The 21,514-nt window shown below is 31.8% G+C and overlaps 1 protein-coding gene across 4 annotated transcripts in view; it reads left to right on the plus strand.

The window, feature by feature from the left end:
* Nucleotides 1-21,514, plus strand: part of LOC111053200 (cilia- and flagella-associated protein 61) — a 32,361-nt gene that overhangs the window by 3,185 nt on the left and 7,662 nt on the right. Inside the window, exons 3-19 of one of the 4 annotated variants that reach the window (XM_039438073.1) lie at nucleotides 475-593; nucleotides 2,619-2,753; nucleotides 3,132-3,292; nucleotides 3,683-3,806; nucleotides 4,611-4,743; nucleotides 5,617-5,828; nucleotides 7,034-7,335; nucleotides 7,952-8,066; nucleotides 8,590-8,698; nucleotides 9,341-9,411; nucleotides 9,686-9,868; nucleotides 10,260-10,473; nucleotides 12,429-12,745; nucleotides 14,025-14,216; nucleotides 15,244-15,396; nucleotides 16,385-16,854; nucleotides 20,161-20,330. In XM_039438073.1, the coding sequence (XP_039294007.1) occupies nucleotides 475-593; nucleotides 2,619-2,753; nucleotides 3,132-3,292; nucleotides 3,683-3,806; nucleotides 4,611-4,743; nucleotides 5,617-5,828; nucleotides 7,034-7,335; nucleotides 7,952-8,066; nucleotides 8,590-8,698; nucleotides 9,341-9,411; nucleotides 9,686-9,868; nucleotides 10,260-10,473; nucleotides 12,429-12,745; nucleotides 14,025-14,216; nucleotides 15,244-15,396; nucleotides 16,385-16,854; nucleotides 20,161-20,330 (3,180 nt within the window). Of the gene's footprint in view, nucleotides 1-474; nucleotides 594-1,419; nucleotides 1,792-2,618; nucleotides 2,754-3,131; nucleotides 3,293-3,682; nucleotides 3,807-4,610; nucleotides 4,744-5,616; nucleotides 5,829-7,033; nucleotides 7,336-7,951; nucleotides 8,067-8,589; nucleotides 8,699-9,340; nucleotides 9,412-9,685; nucleotides 9,869-10,259; nucleotides 10,474-12,428; nucleotides 12,746-14,024; nucleotides 14,217-15,243; nucleotides 15,397-16,384; nucleotides 16,855-20,160; nucleotides 20,331-21,514 lie in introns of those variants that run through there. The other 3 variants (XM_039438075.1, XM_039438074.1, XM_039438076.1) reach the window with 3 other exon arrangements.

Below are 21,514 nucleotides of genomic sequence, written 5' to 3' on the forward strand. Positions count from 1 at the left end.
TGCCAAGAGAACAAGCAAAAGACGTTTTTTAATCAGCGATTAATCACGGTTTAATTTGATTGACGTACAATTAGTCTAACATCTTTGATTATGTATGAATAGATTTATACAGTAATTCACATATTTCAGGAACATATTTGTTTTATTAATTTAGAAGTATTTTGGAATAGAACAAATTGAATAGGCTTTTATTTCTAATAGAACTAGTCTAACCTGATCATTTGAATTGGTGAACCTTGTTACTGCAAATTATATGAAATGTACTTATCTACTGTTCTCAAATTATAATTATCCTTTGTAATTAAACTTCCAAGCAGTCCTCGAAATACTTAATTGGAGAATAATTATGAATTAATTCATCGACATATCTTTATCTTTATCTTGATCTTGGTCTTGTTGCTCATCTTTGGCTGTCCTTGTTTCCTATTGTATATAATTGATTGATTCCATAAATATTTCGTTGAATATTTTCAGGCTACAGCTGCTAGAACATATCTTCGTCCAGCCAGATATTCAGATCTGAGTGAATTGGAGAGATTAATAAACGATCGAACAATGAAATTGTTTGGTGATAAAAGTTTATCTTATTACTTGTGAGTATTTTGAAATGATTTCTATTTATTGTACTTCTCCAATTCTTACTGGTACTCCTACTAGTAAATCACTTAGGGATGGTTGCACAGTGACAATTTAAACTAAATTTAATTTTAAACTAGATTAAATCCGTATCAAGTCTCGTTTGTTAAAATTTGTTTCATTTTGAGTTTAAGCCACCAGCTGACTTAATTCAGTTTAAGCTTCGACTGTGCAAACGGCCCTTACTGTTAGACTTCTTCTCCCTAAATCTGCGTATCACTTTCTTCAATTATTATTTTCTGATAAAATAACATGGATTTGAATTCCCTACTGTTCCATTATTTAGAGAATTGCAGACCTGTATGTATAACATTATAAAAATTTCACCTATGAATAAGATAAAATCCATGCATTTTGCTCGTGATAAGGACTTTTCATGCGTTTACTGGTTAATAAATATTCCTACTCTATTCTTCGGACGAAAAATCAGTTATTGGTCAAGATAAAACACATGGATTGAGATGTATATTAATCACATAAAATTACAAGAGTAATTCATCTGTAATGGTTATGATATTGAAATAAATTAATTATGGGTTTGTGTTTTCATAGAGTTGAATTTAGTATGGGTTCATTCGAAAAGTGTAGAATTAGGACTTCAAAAATGAGACTTCAGTGATCTTGTAGGTGAATTTTGTGTGTAAATTTTTATCGTGAGAAATTTATTTTTCTGTTGAAAATAATTTTCTCACATTAAGACTTAGCTAACTTGCGCGTCCGGGAAGACTCAAATTTTATGCAGGGTTGAAATATTCTCACGGAACTGTATTTCCATTAGCGATGGAAAATACACAAAGTATTCGGGAATATTTCAAACTTGCATTTCCCTTTCCCACGGAATTGTGCTCTGTCTCCACGTGGAACGTCGTCTCGTTGGTGGAAGGGGAACATAATTTGCGTGGAAAAGTTCAGTCACAATCAAGCCGCGAATCGAAACAGATTAAAAGCCAGAGGTAGCCTCGGGCCTCGAGGGCCCTCAATTAACGTGCTTGTTGTCTAAATTTGTTAAAATGCATTACGGTAGTTTTCATCGCGGGATAAATTGAAGTATTTTAATTGTTTGTAGTGAATGTGTAATTTTTATTGAAAATATTAGTGAGAACATCCTAGTGTAGTGAAAGTTCTAATAGTGATAGATATATAATTTGAACGATCGTGAGTGCCATTATATTTTCTACCTCACCCCTTGAATGACCAAGTCCATATTTTTATAATAGTTATAATTTTTTTTAATATACATATTTTTATAAAAAAAAATAGTAAAATGACCTTCGTGAACAGTTAGAATTCCAGACGAAAAATTAGCAAAGTTTTAAAGATAGTTTTCTCGTCTTATAGAATATGCAATAGAATGTTTTCGATTATTATTTTGTTGTTGAAATTCTAGCAGTTTAAATTATTAAATAAATTTCGAAATTGAATAGAATGCAAATTTTGTTGTTTATAAGTCCCATGACTCGCCCATTAAGTATTTAGAGATCTCTCTTCTACTCTCATCTGGGGGTGGTTACACATCCTCTGACGGAAACATACATCTATGTGTGAAGATTTGTAATCTTTGACGTCTGAAGAATGTTAGAAATATCCAATAACTTAATTTCAATTCACATAATAAATTGATTTTGTATGTACAGTACTGTACTCTGTGTAGGTTTGTACACAATTGACTCACATCATTGTAGTTCAAATAAACACTCTATAATTATTTATTTGTCATGAAAAACGCTGTAATTTCCTACTTGAACAGTATTAGATCAATTTAATTTTAGATAGACTTATCATGACAAGGAATAATATTTCCAAATATTAATTCAATTTTCTCCTAAATTTTTATTTGTGCTTTGATAATATTATTATTGAAACTATCTATTCAGGGCCTCTTTATTATTTGTATACATCCTCAACGAGAAAGAAATTGAAAAACTAAATGGATTTATTAAGGGTTCCACTACTAAGATTATTTTTTTCTGTTATTATTTCAGTGAATATTCAAATGCTTGCATAGTTCAGATATCAAAAGACAATAAGTTGGTGGCATTCATAGCTATTCAGAATGACCCTCCCCTTCCCTCACTACCTCCTTCCAGTTGGGATGTGTGGATTCATGACTTATATGGGTAAGATTTTGAATATTCATAGAATATCTTTCAGATGTATAGATTCTTATAATATCTCTAGCATATAAACTTACTAGCATATAGCATCTAGAAGATATCAAATACATTATCCTTAAATGCACCTTGAATACACGTTAAATACATTATAATTTTCTATAATCTTGAATCAATATTGAAATCACGAAGAACATATATTGCATCAATATTTGAATACTTATCCTTAAATGCACCTCGAATGCACGTTAAATACATTATAATTTTCAATCATCTTGATTCAATATTGAAATCACGAAGAACATAATACTGCATCAATATTTGAATACTTGCATCCTTTGTCAAGAGTGGTTTTCATTTTATTTTATCGAAATTCTTTTATAGGATAGAAGACTGTACCTACACTAACACCATGTTCGTTCGTATGCTACTGTGGGATGAAAAATATGAAAATCACTTTCTGGAGCCGTTTCTCACTTTTTTGTACATCAATACTTTCATGCTGAAACAAATTTTTCTTGTTAAACCACCTGGGGTCGATTGCCGTAAGTAGAGTTCCAATTCGATATGTTGATTCGATACTAGCTGCCAATCTAAGTTTAAAGCCGAAAAAATTCGACTGTAATCAGTCGAAAATGACAGGCCATTAAATGTACGAAAATATCCTTGGTAGGCTAATGATTTCTTTATCAATAGGGTATAATATTTTCTCCCATATTTCAAGCTTAGAATTGCTTAGAATAAGCTTGGAACTAGAAATTATATATGAGAATCTAAAATGATTAATGAAATCGTATCTTATAAATAAAAGTAATGAGAGTAATCATAACAATTCCCTGATAACTTAGGTAATAAAATGGAGTTCCTTAGAATTTTTCTCTATAATTTTTATGTTTTCAACACCAAAATGAGCGAAAATTATGCATCACTTACAGCAAATTGTGTTGAAAAGATTTTTCTGAAAATCAACCCAAGGAAATCGATCAGTGACTCGGATCAAATTATGTATCAAAATTTGAGATTCAAGCACATCCCAACCTTGAAGATACGGAAAACGGCGTATGTTATTAAATATTAATTCCCTACTGTTATTATCAGTTATTATTCTGTTATTACAGAATTTATCAGAATGTTTTATTTTATCAACTTTACTCCTACCTATTACCTCATCCTTATGAAGATTGTTTTGTTCTGTATTTTCCGAATGAAAAGTGTAATTATTACCAAAACATAACATATTTAGTGGGTTATCATTAAAAAAAATAATGATCGAATGGTATTTTCCAATAATCTTGAAAGTTTTGATCAAAACTGTCAAACAAAGTTTTGATCAAAGTCTTCAGAATTTGGATGAGGTAACTTTTGAAATTCTTATAGTACACATTTTTCAAGGTTTCAAAATCAGTTGGATTTTGAATTTTTATTTCTTGTTATTATTGAAGAGCATGGATGTAATTTTCGTTTAATGGATAAAATATTATATTCAATGTATGCAAGTAAAATTATTCATCATTGAAATAATTGTGTGAGAAAAAACCGGGTGATTCCTTCACTATTTCTTTCCCGAATTTAGAGGACCAACATGGTCCGAAATAAGAAAAAGTTCACTTTTACTTTCAACAGAATATTCAAAAAATCATAACCATAAAAATTTAGAATATTTAAATTGATTAGATAAGGATAGGAATAGCTTCTCATCTTTTAGATATGAATAGCTTTTCATCTTTTATTGTAAAAATTTGATAATGGATACCTTACACACCAGGTAAATAAATAACAGAAAATCAATATAAACCTATTTATCACAATTACTCTCATTTATCGATAGAGTAATCATACTATCAATCTAATTGTCTTTTCCAGGGAACAAGATAACATTGATATAATGCCTGAACTCAACAGAACAGCGCCTGAGCTGGGCAGAATTTTTGGAGATTATCTCATAAGTGAACTGGTGCGCTTCTCAACTAAGGATAGGATTGGGCTGACTGCATTTGTAAGATCCACAAGAAAATATGTTTTTTAGATTATGTTGTCATACTTATGTTTTCTTCGATTTCCGGTCTCCCATTAATTGTTGAACTAGTTAATTTCAGTAGTAGAATGTATGATTTTTTAAATTATCCTATTACTAATTTTACTTTTATTTATCCATTTGTGGATACAATTACATATTATATTATGAATATAATTTTTTACTTTATAATAAATGAACATTTTCAAAAGTAATTATTTCTTTTTATAAGTATGAGACAGAAGTGTCAACTGAAATGACTACTTAGGGAATATGTGTTATTCATCTAATCTACAATATGAAGTTGGAATTTGAAGCCGTATTCATTTTAACCTTTCCCAGACTTTTTGGATGTTTAGGCCATGCACTATATGATCTTGCTTTTCCCTCTGTCTGTGCGGATATACTAGATTCTACAATATACAGTATTTGTGAATATACTCATTCAAATTGCATTGGATGATATTTTTTGTCTGACGTCTACGTTACTTGTATGTCTAGTGTTAGTAAACGTGAATAAGGTTTGAAATTTGGCTTAAAACTAGGACATACAATACTGTAGTTGATCAAAGTATGTAGGCTACTCAACCGTATAATTTCTGATTCGTTTCAATCAATTTGATGTAAGTACATCATTATTGAATCAATTTAATTTCTTTGTCAATCATTATAAAAAAACATAAATTAAGAAATTGAAGTACAATGAACAGTTCATTTCAATACAAAATTACTGTGTGCAGTACCCAACACAATAAATAATTTCACATTGTATAATTGAATAAATACATAACAGATCAACATTGCTATTTTTCAAAATTATGATTTAAGATCACAGTTTTTTCTTTTGGGTTTCAGGCCAACGAGAAAATTGTGGGCTATGCGTTACTGAACAGTAACGTGTGTGTTTCTAATTTGAATAAATATTTTGAGGTAGCCGCGTTTAACGGATTCTACGTGCACCACGAAAAAGATCAGTTTCCTCCCGGCAGAAGAGAGAAACTAATTGAAGAGAACTATCCAAAACTTCCAGAGAAACTCGATGATCTTTTTACGAGTGATATTTCTAGGTACGAATATCATCCAGTATCGTATTTGTCTTGAAATTACGTATTTTATTAGGGCTACTTGATTTGTTGAAAAATAATCCCATAGTACCCTTTTTATATAAAATACGAAAACAATTTTCTATGTATTTTATATAAGCCTAAAAAAGGTTTTTTTAGTGTACTATGGGACTACTTTTCAACTAGTCTTGAAGTCATTACACAAAAAGTTTTTAAATGAATATTAATAGTTTAACTCTTTTTATAGTATTCCTTACAAATTGTTAAATCATTACACCGAGAGTTTTTAAATGAATATTGGTGGTTTAACTCTTTTTATAGTATTTCTTACAATAAATTTACAGTTAATTATATGTCTAGTGAAAAAGGAACTTGAACAGTTTTATTTATTGGCATCAGTGCGCATGTGTGTACAATATTTCCGCCTAATTTGGTTGATTTTGTTGAACGTGACTGTACCTGAGCGCTGGATAGGCTGTAAAGCGACTTACAGACAGGGAAAGTAAAGACGGCAAGCTACTGGTGGCTAGAGGTGTAGATTACTTCACCTTCCATCAATTTTCATTCACACCGACCATTGGTTTGTCAATGGATGTTGTTACACATTATATAAGTCAATTACTACTCCCGCACACAGACTATATTATAGTCTATGCAGGTTTTATAATGCATTATTGGTTATCATTTTTGTGTGTTGATATTGCATTTTTATTGAATTAATAAAAATTGTATTAAATTCTATGTCTATTGCTTGTGATAAAAAAGTTTTGACACTTGAAATGACATGAGTGCTCTAAACTAGGTGTGTTAATATTAGTGCCGTTTTTACGGTGACACTTCAAACTGGATTAAATCCATATCAAGTCTCGTTCGATATAGCGTGGTTAATTTTGAGTTGAAGCCACCAACTGATCAAATTAAGTTTAAGCCTTTACTGTGCAAACGGACCTAAAAATAAAAAAGGTAGGCCTACTAGTAATTTCTATAATAATAAACAACTCTAGTATCAAAATAAATTATTAGAAATTTTGTATATATTTTTTTGTTTTTATACACCTTAATTGTATGGAAGTAGCAGCTTTTCATTGTAATCTTTTGCTTGTACTGTACATGTTGTGTATTGAAGTAGTTGTAAGCTATAAACCTCTTTGAGTAGTACTATTATTTTCATGTATTGTATTCTCAATAAATAAATAAGTATTTTGCAGTGAGGTTCCCCGTGAAAGCTCGTTCACGCGGTCATCGTCAAGCTACAACGTCGACTCAGACGAGGATTTTCTGCGAAGTTCGTCCAGTGATGAGAACATTATGGAAGAAATCGCTGTGCCTCAGAGCTTTATTTTCTCCAGCGATTTTGCCAAACGTCGGCCCACCCAACTAATCGACAAGAACGATTTGAGCTTTCAATCCTCGGATAAACTCAAAATCAACCTGAAACCCCGGCTATCTAAAGGCATTCTTACTCATCATGTGTTTCGGAGAGACTTTCTACACATGGAAATAGAGATGAGTATGTTTTACATTCATTAAACTTATATATTTCCATATTCTAGATGCATTCTTTCTATAATTATCAGATTCCACACGCATTATTTTTACAAGTAGTAGGATTCCACATGCATTCTCTTTCTACAATTACTGTATGAAGTTTACAAAATCCGTAAAACTTTTTGTATAATGAAGGACATATCTTTTCCTAGGTCATGTTGCAGAGAAATATGTATTTTCTAATTATTCTGTTATATACATTTTTTGGGGGGATTTTTAGATTTTTGTAGTATTGTGTGTACCATGTTCTCGAATATTCATTGTAAGTATTTTCATTTTCGGGCATTATTTAAATTTTTAATTTTCCTTCATAAAATATGTATCAGGTCCAATTAAAGAGAATATTCGAATTAACTGATCATGGGAAAACAATTTGAATTTAATCTTGAAAATACAAAATGAGTTTTTGGTATTCATGAAAGTTATGAATAAGGCTATCCTCTCTACCTATGTTCAAAATGTTCATATTCATATCTATACAGAATATAATTATTCATATCTTTCTTTTCTGTAGGCAGGTCTGATAATCGTGTCTATAAGTAATAATATCTGACAAAAATAAATTATTTTTGTTGTAGGTAACCCACCACCAATCAAAGTTAGCAGTAATATTCCAATAGAGCCAGTCTATTATGGAGAACCAAATGTTGTTATGATCGAAATATTCCTGATGCTCAGAGGTGTTGATTTTCGGTGAGTGTTTATTATTTCATTTATACCATATCATTTGCCCCTTATTGTTGATTGAGTCCGTCTTAATTAATAACGGGTCTTATTCAAAATTGGAAGTCCTAAACATCTCTTCCAAGTATTTTCATGAAAAATCGCATGAATAAGACATGATAAGATTTTAGTAATAGTAATCTTATCGAATGTCAATACTAATAGTAATATATCGAAATTCATATAGCCGAAAATATGTCATCAATGTAATTTCAAAATTTATATTATTAAATTCAAGTGATTATTCTGGGAGGATGAGTGATTTAGTATAAATTGGATCACAATTATTGATCTATATACTGGAATTTGAGAATTTAAAAGAAGTTAAATTGCATTGATTGAGATTGACAATACATTATCAACAAATTTCTCTTGAGTTTGATATACTTTGTATATTCAAATTTCAAATCAAATTTATTTACTTTGTTTTTAATTATTTAGTTCAGAAGAAGTAGACTATCAATTACTTGATGTCCTCGATTTTCTCTTACAGGCTTTCTTATGATTTTCTGGAAGCTATTTTCGAAGTTATCAATGTTGACTATTGTATACTCAGCTTTCCAACCAGTGATCCAATACCTCCCATTGTGGACCATTTTGCTGTAATTATCTTTAATTATCTTTCGACATTTATTAATTGCAATATCGGTTCAGTACTATCTTGAAAATCTATTTTCCTTCACTTATTTCAATTATATATCAAACATCAATTTGTATTTTTTCCGTTAGAGCTACTCTTGATTACAAATAAAAATAGAAATTCAAGTACAACATGTACACAACATGGTGTGAGTAAACAATTTTGAAAAGGGTACTTGGATTTCTATTTTTATTTTTATTTACAAACCTCAACCTTTATACTTTATTTCTAAATTTTTGGTATAAATAATACAATCAAAGATTATTTTTTATTGCAACTGTATTTTTAACATGAAGAAATTACAACCAAATAGTATAATTCAGATTTTTCTAGTATATCATTTTCTAAATTGATACATTTCTAAAACACCACTTGTACTGTCGAGGATGGAAGTACATTTTGACATTGAGAAGTACATGGCTCCCTCCATGTACCACAATCACGCCAATATCAAGCACTGTTGTATCTATTGCTGTAGCATAGATACTTTATTATAAAATGTTTTGTTTCAAGAATTCTTATCAATTTTATTATTTTTCCCAAGTTCATATTTTGAATTGAAATTCTTAATATCGATTGCTGTAGCATTTCTTGATTTTTCCAGAGATTAATTCCAAAAATGGGTACTTGGTTTCCTCATGAAGTTTACGTTCTACACAGATCTTACATACTGAGGTTAGTAGTTAAATTTAATCAGAAACGTTATGGAATGGGCTTTTTAAGTGTAAGATTGACTTTAAAAATCAATTATGTTTTCAATGCCTGCTTAGTTTTATTTATTTCTCCTCAACCTGTCCGTCTTTCCTACTGTTGCCTCTAGTATTAAGTTTATTTTCAGATTGTGAATAATATGAGTGAGTATTTTGTATTTTTCTCATCTTGAACCGACCAATTACAACTTACCTATATCATTTCTCTATTTATTTATATATATTTTTTAATTTTTCAGTGCGAAAACGGTGCGAGCTGCCAATCGCAATGATTTCAGTAACATTCTAATGCTGACTTCCAAACTGGTCAATTATAAAAAGATTCGAGATGATTTTCTCGACTCACAATTTTCGCCCAAAACTACATTTGAATCGTATGTCCTACTTTGCAGTGATGTCATTGTCGGTCTTTGCATTATTGAGTGAGTAATCGAACCACTTTTCTGTAAACGTTTCACAATCATAATAAATTATGAACTTTTCTGTATGTATCCTTCAGAAATTTATGGATTCTCTATCGTGAGTGAATATCACTCATAGTCAGCCATAGTCACTCATAATCATCACAATAATTGAAAATGATAACTATGAAATTTATATCAGTTATCTAGTTTTGTGAAAAGCGGAAATATTCAATTTGATGAGCATAACACTACTTCGGGGTTTAGACAATTTATTGAAATAAATTTAGGAAGAGAAGAAGTTTTGCTCTAGCGCCTGTTTTTTCTGTCCAATATTGTAATGTTTTTGAAAAATTAATATGTATATATTTGAACAAAATCGTTTTCATGTTTGATAATGTTTATTTTGTAGTAAAACACCACTTGTACTGTCGAGGATGGAAGTACAGTTTGACATTGAGAAGTACATGGCTCCCTCCATGTACCACAATCACGCCAATATCAAGCACTGCTGCATTCATCCCATATTCAGCACCTGCAGTACGATTCTGTTCAGAGAAGTTATCAGGCTGTCTTCAGTGTACTGTCTTTTCTATCGTCTCTATGAAGAAGACATTGTAAATACAGTGAGTACAGTGGTTTTTAAAGCGATTTTCCAAATAAATTATAAATTGAATAGAAAGATGGAAATAAATTGGGAGTTGCATTTGTTCAAATGCTAATTAATCCTATACTACCAAACGAGCAACTTCTGTTTATATGTTTAGATGTTTGTATTTCACCGGATCTCGAAAACGGCTCTAACGATTCTCACGAAATTCAGAAGATAGTAGGTTTATTATAGAAAAAAATCGATTGCACTAGGTCTCATCCCTGGGAAAACCCGCTGAAGGACATTGAAAGGATAATTATTATTCATCCTTGGAAAAACAGCTGATAATAATTATTTCGTCGTCTGTTGGTGATGGAAGTGAGTGAACGAGTTCATTTGTGTGGGACTGTGTCAAAATTATGACTCAGCTGTTGAACTTTTGTAATCAGGTACTTAGAGCCGGTTGCAAAAAGCCGGGTTATTTTCAATCCTGATTAATTCCAGTACGTAGATCCATCTTTTTGAAATGGTCTTCTCTGATTTGGTTCACGTGAAGCTAATCAGGATTGAAATTTAACCGGCTTTTGTGCAACTGGGCCTTTGTGAGGGACATTTTTTCATTCCTCTAGAAATTAATCTCAATTTTATGTGATTAGATAGAACATTTCTGTATGAATGTTATTATAATTTCTTCTTTCGTTATAATTTTATGTTTTTGTACTCCAGAGCGAAGCTCGGTCCCCGATATTGAATAATTATTATTAAACGAAAATCCCAAATAAATGCTGAAAATCACCCCGAAGGTTTCTTCAAATTTCCATCTAGCTGTTTACCCTGTTGTCAATATTTGCAGTAACAGAAGTCTTCGGGGTGATTCACAGCATTTAATTGGGATTTTCCTTTAATAAGAATTAAAAGAGACTAAAAAGACACTGCTGTCAATATGCCCCCACAGGCATTCATTGTAATAATTTATTGAAAATCATTTAACAAAGTGTCAACTTATCTATCATAAGTACCTGCATTTCAACATAAAATAAATCAAATATACAAATCATAACTAATAGGACCTGATACATGACAGATGCAATCTGATGAAACCATCTTGAGGCCTAGCCTGTGGGGGATGATAGCAGTGCCCTCGTATAATAATTTATTGATTGAATCACAAACATTACAATAGTGACATGAGAATGGAAATAATTATATAGTGCATGCACTTAGTTTATCATAGATGTAGATGAATTCTATGTTATTCAACATGTAATTGAAAATAAATGATTATTGATACAACAATGAATAATCAAGAAGAAACACGCAAAAACTTGTTATTTTCAATTTATGTCCACAGAACATAACAAGAATTTTTTACATCATTCAAGTACAACATGCTGTACTGAGAACTTAAAAAAGGCGGTCTGTGGTCATAATTTAAAAATAACAAGCTTTTGCGTGTTTCTTTTTGATTCTTCATTGTTGTATCAATAATAATTTATTTTCAATTACATGTTGAATAACATCAAATTCATCTACATCTATGATAAACTAAGTGCATGCACTATATAATTGTTTCCATTTAAACATAAATTTTACCAGTATAATAAATCAAATATACAATCATGATAAATAAGTGCTGATACTTGACAGAATAATAAAATAATAATATTATAACATATAAACCCTATCAGGAACGCCCACCTTTCTTTCGCACAAACTATATAGAAAAATTAACTCAATATCAAGTTCACATTAGTTTTTGCAAAAGTATTTCAATTTGAAAGGTTTGATTATTTCATTCTCAAACAATTTTCAAAAAATTACAATAATTCTTATAGATTTACCCAGTCATTAAAAGCTAATCTATTCTGTTTACAGAGGATCTATCGGGATCAGTAAATAATCTATACCCTAACGATAATAATGATTATTCTAAATCTACTCATCCACCCAGTCATCTAAAACTGAATTTTTATTATTTTCTGTTTATAGGATTTGTCGGCGCCAACAATTATCAGCTGCATCGCAGATCTAGTGCCTGTTGTGCCGAGAAAGTCGTTGCAGTACCATTCAGATCTGGCCAAGGGAAACGTGATCACTATCAACAGAACCTCGGATCCCAACGTAGAAAATTCTGGCTTCTTCTGCTCGTTCAATGATCTAGAGGAGAACAAAAAGTCTGAAAAGTTCGCTCTGTTCTTCATCAACACTAAAGTTGGCAGCTTGCTGAAACGGTGTATTCATCTGAAAATTGTGATTGTGGGAGCTTCTGATACTGCACTGTCGTTTATTGAGAGCTTGATATTCAGGTGAGGTTTTGTACTTTTGCGAATTATTTTTTTGAGATGGGAAAAATCTTCAAAATACACCATTCAGAGTGTGGGATCTCTGAGTAGTCGTCGTAGTGTGGAATTGCAATCTTCAGCGACCGCACTGCAAAATGCACCATAGTCCAGTGTGGAGCCGCTTTGGCATTTCTTCACACTGGACACCACTGATTGGCGTCCCTTACCCACTTTATGAATTTTTATGTTTGGTCTGAATAAAATTAATCAAGACTGTCGCCACCTGCTGACAAAATACTATATCATCACCAAATACCATTTAATATGCACACAAGCTCTTTATGTTATTGTTGTCTCTTCTTTCGATGAATAGACTATTTATTTAATTCTTATCTACATCTAATTATCATTTATTTTTCAATTCTTTTGCAAATAAATGCATGTGTTGAAAATACTTTCACTACCTAATAAATAAATGAAATTGTGTAGCATGCAAACGAGAACTAGTTTCTCATTGTATATCTAACATAAAATGATTGGAAATCGCATTATAAACATTCGAATAAATAAGTATTGGATCAGGTTTCTAGGACACTTATTATGTTTAATGTATTGTTATGAATGAGGCCTTATGACGTGGCGGAGGCGTGGGGTTTCTAGATTCTTCCAGCGCGTTGGGGTTCGGCGCACGGAGCTGTCGACTAATGGCAAACGCAGTCTGCAAGTTTCTTGCAACTTACACGCGCTGCGATTGGTCGACCTACATGCGATGTGATAGGCTAGACGCGTTCGCCACCCCCAAACCTTTCTAGAGATTTCTGCAGGCCTATATAATGACGCGTCTCAGTCGGCAGTCAGTCAGAAACCAGAATCGAATAGTTTGCTTACGCTAACCGTGACAGAAGTTATAAATTGATGTAGACTTTTGTAGTTGTTATTAATATAATTCTTAGTGACAGTTATTCTTATACAATTATGTATACTAGTTGGTGACTTGATGAACACTTGCGATGTTTCTGTATAGTTTATCAGTTTATAGTTGTGTATAATTTTCCTCCTGTGTGTTATAGAGTTATAAGTAATAAAGCTAATCATTATCAATCGCCTCAAGTTTTTTATTAGTGTAGAAACCCCTAACAGTATCATTGAATACCAGCATAAAGTAATGATTCCTTGATTATTTTTTGTCTTTGATTCTAGTTACTTGATATTGTGGCATTTGTGTTTTTATGAGTATTTTCAATTGAAGTATCTTCTTTTGTTGGATGTTGCAATATTAATTGATGATTTGTTGCTGTTTCAGAACTGAGATGGAAGTGGTGTACACGAACATCGTCCTGGTGTCTCCGAATGGTCTGCCCTATAGACAGAAGCCTCATGCGGCCAGGGATGCCATGGGAATATTCAGAGGTCGCTACAACAGGGACTTCATGACTCAGCTGGGAATGAATGCTTGGATCAACGTCTCCTACGGTTATATGACCTCTATTGATAGGTGACATTTAAAGAAAATCATTCATCGTGATTTTGTTTTCTTAATAAATTTAGAATACAAATAGAAAGTTATCTTCCACAACAAATAATATCCTCAACTTTAAATAACATCCCTATCAAAATAATAGAACTACTCTTCATTCATACAATAGGTACACCATCAAATGAAAGGGAGATGAAAAATAAGGTAATTTTGTGCTATTCCTCTCCCAAATTTAGATGAAGTTACACATAGTCCAAACAAGATGTAAGTCTTGACGTTATATTCTAAATATATAACAGCGGAATTACACTCATTCATTCATTCATTGTAGTTGAACTAAAAACTCTAATAAAAGCTTAACTGGATCAAATTTGGCAGGTAGGCTATGTAGCCTACAGTTAGACCTCTTGATGCGCTCTAATAATGGATTGAAAAGAATATTCCGAAGATAAACCCAACGATTTATGCTTTTTTAAGAAGTACCTGAAAAATCTGTTCATATTTGGTACATTTGTTTAAGTTTAAGCTGATGTCTTGAAGTTCAATCATCTTTTTATTTTATTTATTGATTCATACAATAAGTACATCAAAAATGATAGGAAGAGAAAAAATAAGGTAACCTTGTGCTATTCCTCTCCCAAATTTACATAAGTTTACACATAGTCCGAAATAGGTCAAGTCTTTATTTATTTATAAAGTTGCGTGGAGAGAGCTAGAGATCGTCTTTTTCTGTTTTTTACAGTTTTTGAAATTTCAATTTGTTTTCATGTTGTATTCAAGACGGATATGGTGAGCAATGCTAGCCTTCCGACTTATTCTATTTTTCCACTATTTTCGAACTAGTTGAAAGTAATCTCAGTATTGAGCTGTTATTTTCAGATAATTGTCAGTTGTTAATTTACCTCTGACTCATTATTTTTGCAATCATATTATTTATAATCTATTATCTCTATTTCAAATTACTGTCCACTACTTCATTTATATATACAATAATATAAGTACCAATAAGTACAATATTAAAGTGAGCTATTATTCAATTTTCTAGGAATAAAAAGTTCATCACAATCAATTATGAGAAGAAGATCAACTACGATTATCTGTTCTTATTTACTGGTCAGCAATTCATGAAGCCAGTCTTCCACACTTTTGACGAGAAATTTGAGCTGAGCTCCCCCACTTTTTTCACTGGAAATGATAGGTGAGTTTCATCCTATTTGTTACTGTACTATTCATTTATAGCTCCAATGGTTCTAAGTTTTTATAGGACCTTTAATATTGTTACTTACCGTGTATAAGTATTAGTTTGAGGAAGACAACAACAGCACTTTCACTTTAATTTTGTTGCATTATATTGAGTTATGACACAAGACTAAATATTTTCCAGAGTCATTTCCATACACAGTAATAGGCCTGCTAATTGGTATAATTTCTATTTTGACTAAGCTAGATAGAATCAAAATTTAATATTACATATTTGAATAGGAAATTAAGTACAACCAATTGTGATTTCCACTCTTATACATCAATCCACATCATCCTTTAATTCTAAAATAAAAATTCCATTATTAAAGCAAAGATGAACAACTTCAAATTTGAACATTTTTTAGGATTATTTTATTCCCTTTTTGTGTAGTTGAGAAGTTGATATTGTGGTAATTATTCATATTGAATGAAAAAGACCAAGAAATTGTCAAAAAAACACAGATTTATTGATACTTAGAAAGACCGGTTTCGATTATTACACCATTGTCAAACTCTGATAAACTAAAACTAAATACAAGAGCAGCAGAATTTGGTGTAATAACCGAAACCGGTCTTTCTAAGTATCAATAAATCTGTGGTTTTTTGACAATTTCTTGGTCTTTTTCATTCAAGATTATTTTATTTATGGAAGGATTATTTTAAAATTGAGAAAGCAATAGCCCTGCTACATTTAATAATTCGTCCAATGAAATTTTTCCAAAAAGATCCGATGTGAACTGTGCTCCAAATAGAATGCATCATGATTCGACTGTTTTTACATTGATCTTATGGCTGACTGCTACTAAGCACTCTTGAGCTGAGTAAAATGTACAGCAAAACCGATATTTTCATTATTTTTTATTTCTCAAACTTATTTATTTATTTATTCATTTAGTAATTAAAATGATAGTTCATCACCCTTCCTTTGTATGATGTAATTCCAGATTCACCAACAGCTACGTATCCGAATGTCCCATGAATATGTTCCTACTGAACTCAGATGTTGATGCGAGCTATTCGCTATTGACCATCCAGAAACTTTTGGAGAGTGATAATGTCCCCAAAGAAGGGAAGTTTGTCGTATATGGACATATGCTGGAAGCATTCGCCGTGCTAAACGCGCTCACCAAGTTTGGAATCCCTACTAATCGCATAGCATTTGTGGAGCCCTTTCCCAACGAACCTGCTGAAACTCTATTCAACGATACAGCAATTGATGAAGCCGTTCTCAGCACACTTGAGAAGGAAGGGTTTGCCGTGTATTCACGGTACTATCTCATCAATTGGGACTTTGATAAGAATACGAACTTGATAACAAATTTGCACTTCCAGTCTATCGACAAAGTTGTGTGCATTGAGTGTGTTTGTCTATGTGCGTTTGATTTCAAATCGACCGATTTGAGAACTTTCATAGGTGAGTTATTGATGTCCACATACCAACTTTATTCCAAAAGTAACTATTTATTTATTTATTTATTCATTTACATTAACCAGTGCACAAATCAAATACATGATTAGAAAAGGACCAACAGGCCTACCCCAAAACTGTTCATTTTCCGAATTTTGATAGTGGTAAGCCAATGTCTAAAAGGTAGGTTATATTGCTTCACTTTGAATCGAATTCCGAGTCCAGAAATATACAAACCATTATATACTTCATTATAAGGACAATATGCTTCATCTGAAGGTCATATTCCTAAGCAACGACTGTAAGACCCTAGCCGCGCGACGACTGTATTGACAGCTGTAGTCTATTATTATTATATATTATTTTATAATATCGGGGACCGAGCTTCGCTCTGGAGTACAAAAGCATAAAATATTTATTACGAAAGAAGAAATTATAATAACATTCATACAGAAATATTCTATCTAATAACAGTAAATTGAGATTAATTTCCAGAGGAATGCAAAAATGTCCCTCACAAATGCCCAGTTGCACAAAAGCCGGTTAAATTTCAATCCTGATTAACTTCACGTGAACCAAATCAGAGAAGACCATTTCAAAAATATGGATCTACGTACTGGAATTAATCAGGATCGAAAATAAGACGGCTTTTTTGCAACCGGCTCTAAGTACCTGATTGAATGATTACAAAAGTTCAACAGCTGAGTCATCATTTTGACACAGTCCCACACAAATGAACTCGCTCACTCACTTCCATCATCAACAGACGACGAAATAAATTATTATCAGCTGTTTTACCAAGGATGAATAATAATTATCCTTCTAATATCCTTCAGCGAGTTTTCCCAGGGATGAGACCTAGTGCAATCGAATTTTTATATTATAAACCTACTATGTTCTGAATTTCGTGAGAATCCTTAGAGCCGTTTTCGAGATCCGGTGAAATACAAACATATAAATATCCAAACATCTAAACATATAAATAGAAAATTGCTCGTTCAATAGTATAGGATTATATTTATTAAGTCGACTATAAAAGCTATAGCAACTAGCCTAGTATTTCACTGTTATGGTCTTACGGTTGCAGTCGTCTCTTAGGAATTGGACCTGTAGTCTAAACAAAATTGGAATTTGTGGTTCAAATCCGGAATTTAACACATTATAATAAATGCGACCAACATTCATGTGATCCGATTAGCATTGAACTTGAATGGAGCATACGGCACTCTAATGATTGCAAAACTACATTTCTCTTCAAATAAACAGTCAAAGTTCTATTCTGTACAAAATTGCGAGGGATAAGTTAAAGAGAAAACTTATTGAATAGAATTTTTCTGACAGCTAGTTTGATAAAGATTTATTGGTGGAGGACACTACTCTGTACTTATTCTGAAAAATAGACGAAATTTACCTATTCTATTTTTAATCTTCAACTATTTTATCACCCAACTTTAACTATTACACCCCATTCAATAGTTGAATAAATGAGTGATCAAATATTCCATGATCGGGTGTAGTATTGTCACATGGTCATATGGGACATATATGTAATAATATATTTATCTCATATTGATCAGGATTTTAAAGTAATAAATTTAAATTCATTGAACAGTCATCTGTCATTGAAAGAAAGATTGTTTATTTCTTGTTGCGTGATATTGACTGTAGCTTCTCTCTATTTTTAATAACAAACGTGTGATTGTGCGATACATAGAAAAATATTATTATTGTATTCGAGGTGACTTTCATGTTTGGCATTGACTGATACAGTAGTTTATTTATACCCCAAAATTATATTTTTGGGGCAGAGCTCGTTTTGATAGGACTGACAGTAAAAGTCCGGCTGTTCTGGTGAAAAGGATAGATATTGCTCTTGTTTTATAATACAGTTCGGGCAGTTTAAAGAGAATTGTATTATTAAATGAGACAGGAGCTGAACCCAATTCACTAGTTCAGTTATTTAGATTTTTAAAAAATAATTCAACGTTGCGATATCAGTGATTGCCAAGCAGGAAACAATCTTCGAAAAGGTAGGTGTTTTCTTTTGTTGAGATTTCTTCATTACTACAAAAATTGATTCATTGCAGCAAAGCGATTCATTGTTTTCATTGATTCATTGATGAATGAATCTAATCAGTAATCTGTAATCTGTTTTCTTCTAATCAGTAATATTGATTGTTTATTCAAACCCGGAATCCTATATATGAATAATTTCATATCGATAACGATTCAATAAATTTCATTGTAACTGTTCACCTCTGATTTTATCTTTACACCCACCCAATCTGTTGGTTATAGTTTCAGTCTTTGCTTTATCGTACTTTCTTCACCCCCCCCCAACCATCACATATTTGGTAGATTACCTCCTATCTAGCTTACATATTTGGTGCAGGCGCCTAGCTTACAGTATCTTAAGCATTAGTGTACCGGTGGGAGACTTGTGACATAGAGGGCATTCTATCTTTTATCTATGCTTGTGACTACTAATGAAGTGAGAATTCTAGATTCAGACTTCTTTTGCTCCGAAATAAGAATTGTTTATTTTTTATGTAAATGAATTTATATAAATAATCTAGTGGGCAAATTAATAAAGTTGTGAAGATTTTTCTCTCGTTGTAAAGCAATCTCGTTTTGATCATATAAGCAATGTCCACCAATGAAGCTTTATTTAGTTTTAATTTCCAAAAATTATCAAGTAAAAGCTTCAAGAACAACGTCATCTCATCCATTATACGATTCATAAAGAAAAATTATGAAGAATATGTTTTCACTTAGGTACTGAAGAAGTTGTATTTTTTCACTTGTGACAAGTACTAACGTTAGTTGAACAATTTGAACTCTTCTTATCATTTATATGATTTGTGTACTATGGAATATAGAATAAATAAACATTTTTCACCTTTCGTTTGATAGCTTTACCTACTACTGTAGGAGTGAGAATTCTAGATTCAGACCTCTTTTGCCCCGAAATGAGAATTGTTTATGGTTTATTGTTTATGTAAATGAATTTATATAAATAATCTAGTGGGCAAATTAATAAAATTGTGAAGAGTTTTCTCTCGTTGTAAAGCAATCTCGTTTTGATCATGTAACTAAAACTTTATAACTTAGAAACTTTTAAACTTTATAACTAAAACTTTAAAACTAAACTTTATAACTTGAAAGTTTTGCTGTGATCTTCGACGTTTCAATATCAAATGTAGGCCTACTGTGTATAACTCACATTTTTATTGTGTAATTTTTGATGTCTCAATAGAAAAACTATTCATTCGATAAGTAGTAATTAAATAACGTTCTTGTATTTTGTTTCAGCGCTGGTAAATTCGCAACTAGTTTATGACGGTAAACTGGTGATCGACAATGAGTTCAGAACTAACGACCAGTACATCTACGCGGCTGGTCCACTGACACGCTACTCCCGCAGCTACTACTCTGAACACATGGATCACGAGTTCTACAATTCCATCGAAATCGGCATGCAGGTAAAACCTCATCTCATATTTTCAGAACAAGTTCTGTTACTTTCCTTGCCCTATTACCATAGGTAAGGAAAGTATTGCTTTCCGAAAAAATAAGGTACCCCAATTTCCAAATTTCTATACGTTTCAAGGTCCACTGTGTCCAAAAAAGTGTTTTTTGGGTATTGGCCTGTATGTGTGTGTGTGTGTGTGTGTGTGTGTGTGTATGTGTGTGTTTCTATGAGTGTAGCCTATGTGCGTCTGTGTACACGATATCTCATCTCCCAAATAACGGAATGACTTGAAATTCGGAAATTAAGGTCCTTACAGTATAAGGATCCGACACGAACAATTTCGATCAAATACAATTCAAGATGGCGGCTAAAATGGCGAAAATGTTGTCAAAAACAGGGGTTTTCGCGATTTTCTCGAAAACGGCTGCAACGATTTTTATCAAATTTATACCTAAAATAGTCATTGATAAGCTCTATCAACTGCCACAAGTCTCATATCTGTAAAAATTCCAGATATGCATAGTTTGATTTTAGATTTCCAATTATCAGGCTTCAGATACAATTTAAACAGAAGTGGAAAAGATTGAGCATGAAAACCTCTACAATTAATGTTCAGTAACATTTTCACCTAAAATTGAAAATAAGCTCGAAATTCGAGAAAATGTGATTATCCAATTGCAAACTGTTGGCAACTGTTGATTCTATTAACCCTTCCACTACCAAGCGGGGTAATTGGACTATCCCAACCTACATTTTCCCCATTTTTTTGTAGATAATGTTGTTGTATTTCATTGAAACCTTGAGTACTTGTTAAAAACATATCACTTTAGTTGTTTTTTCTCATAAAATCATCTCATTCCTCTTATTTTTTCAATTATTAGCAGATTTATCCTTGGGGTAACTCTATTACCCCGCTTGGTATTCCATGTCATGCAATTTTTTGGTATATTCCATCCATTATCGGAATGCATAAGATATAAATTTATGTCCAATTATCATTTTTTCGCCAAACCTGATTCATAATGATCACTTGAAATCTAAATTTGAAAAAATTGCTTCTCTATAGCCATAATTTAATTATTTGACAACATTTCCCCTACATCTATTTGATAGAATGCTCAATTTTTTTGTCCTGTCAGTTTTTGATTGAAAACATATTTTTCAACAAAAGAAATTTATTTTTAATTATATTAA

This window comes from Nilaparvata lugens, chromosome 11 (genome assembly GCF_014356525.2).
Source record: "Nilaparvata lugens isolate BPH chromosome 11, ASM1435652v1, whole genome shotgun sequence".
Taxonomy (NCBI): Eukaryota; Metazoa; Arthropoda; class Insecta; order Hemiptera; family Delphacidae; genus Nilaparvata; species Nilaparvata lugens.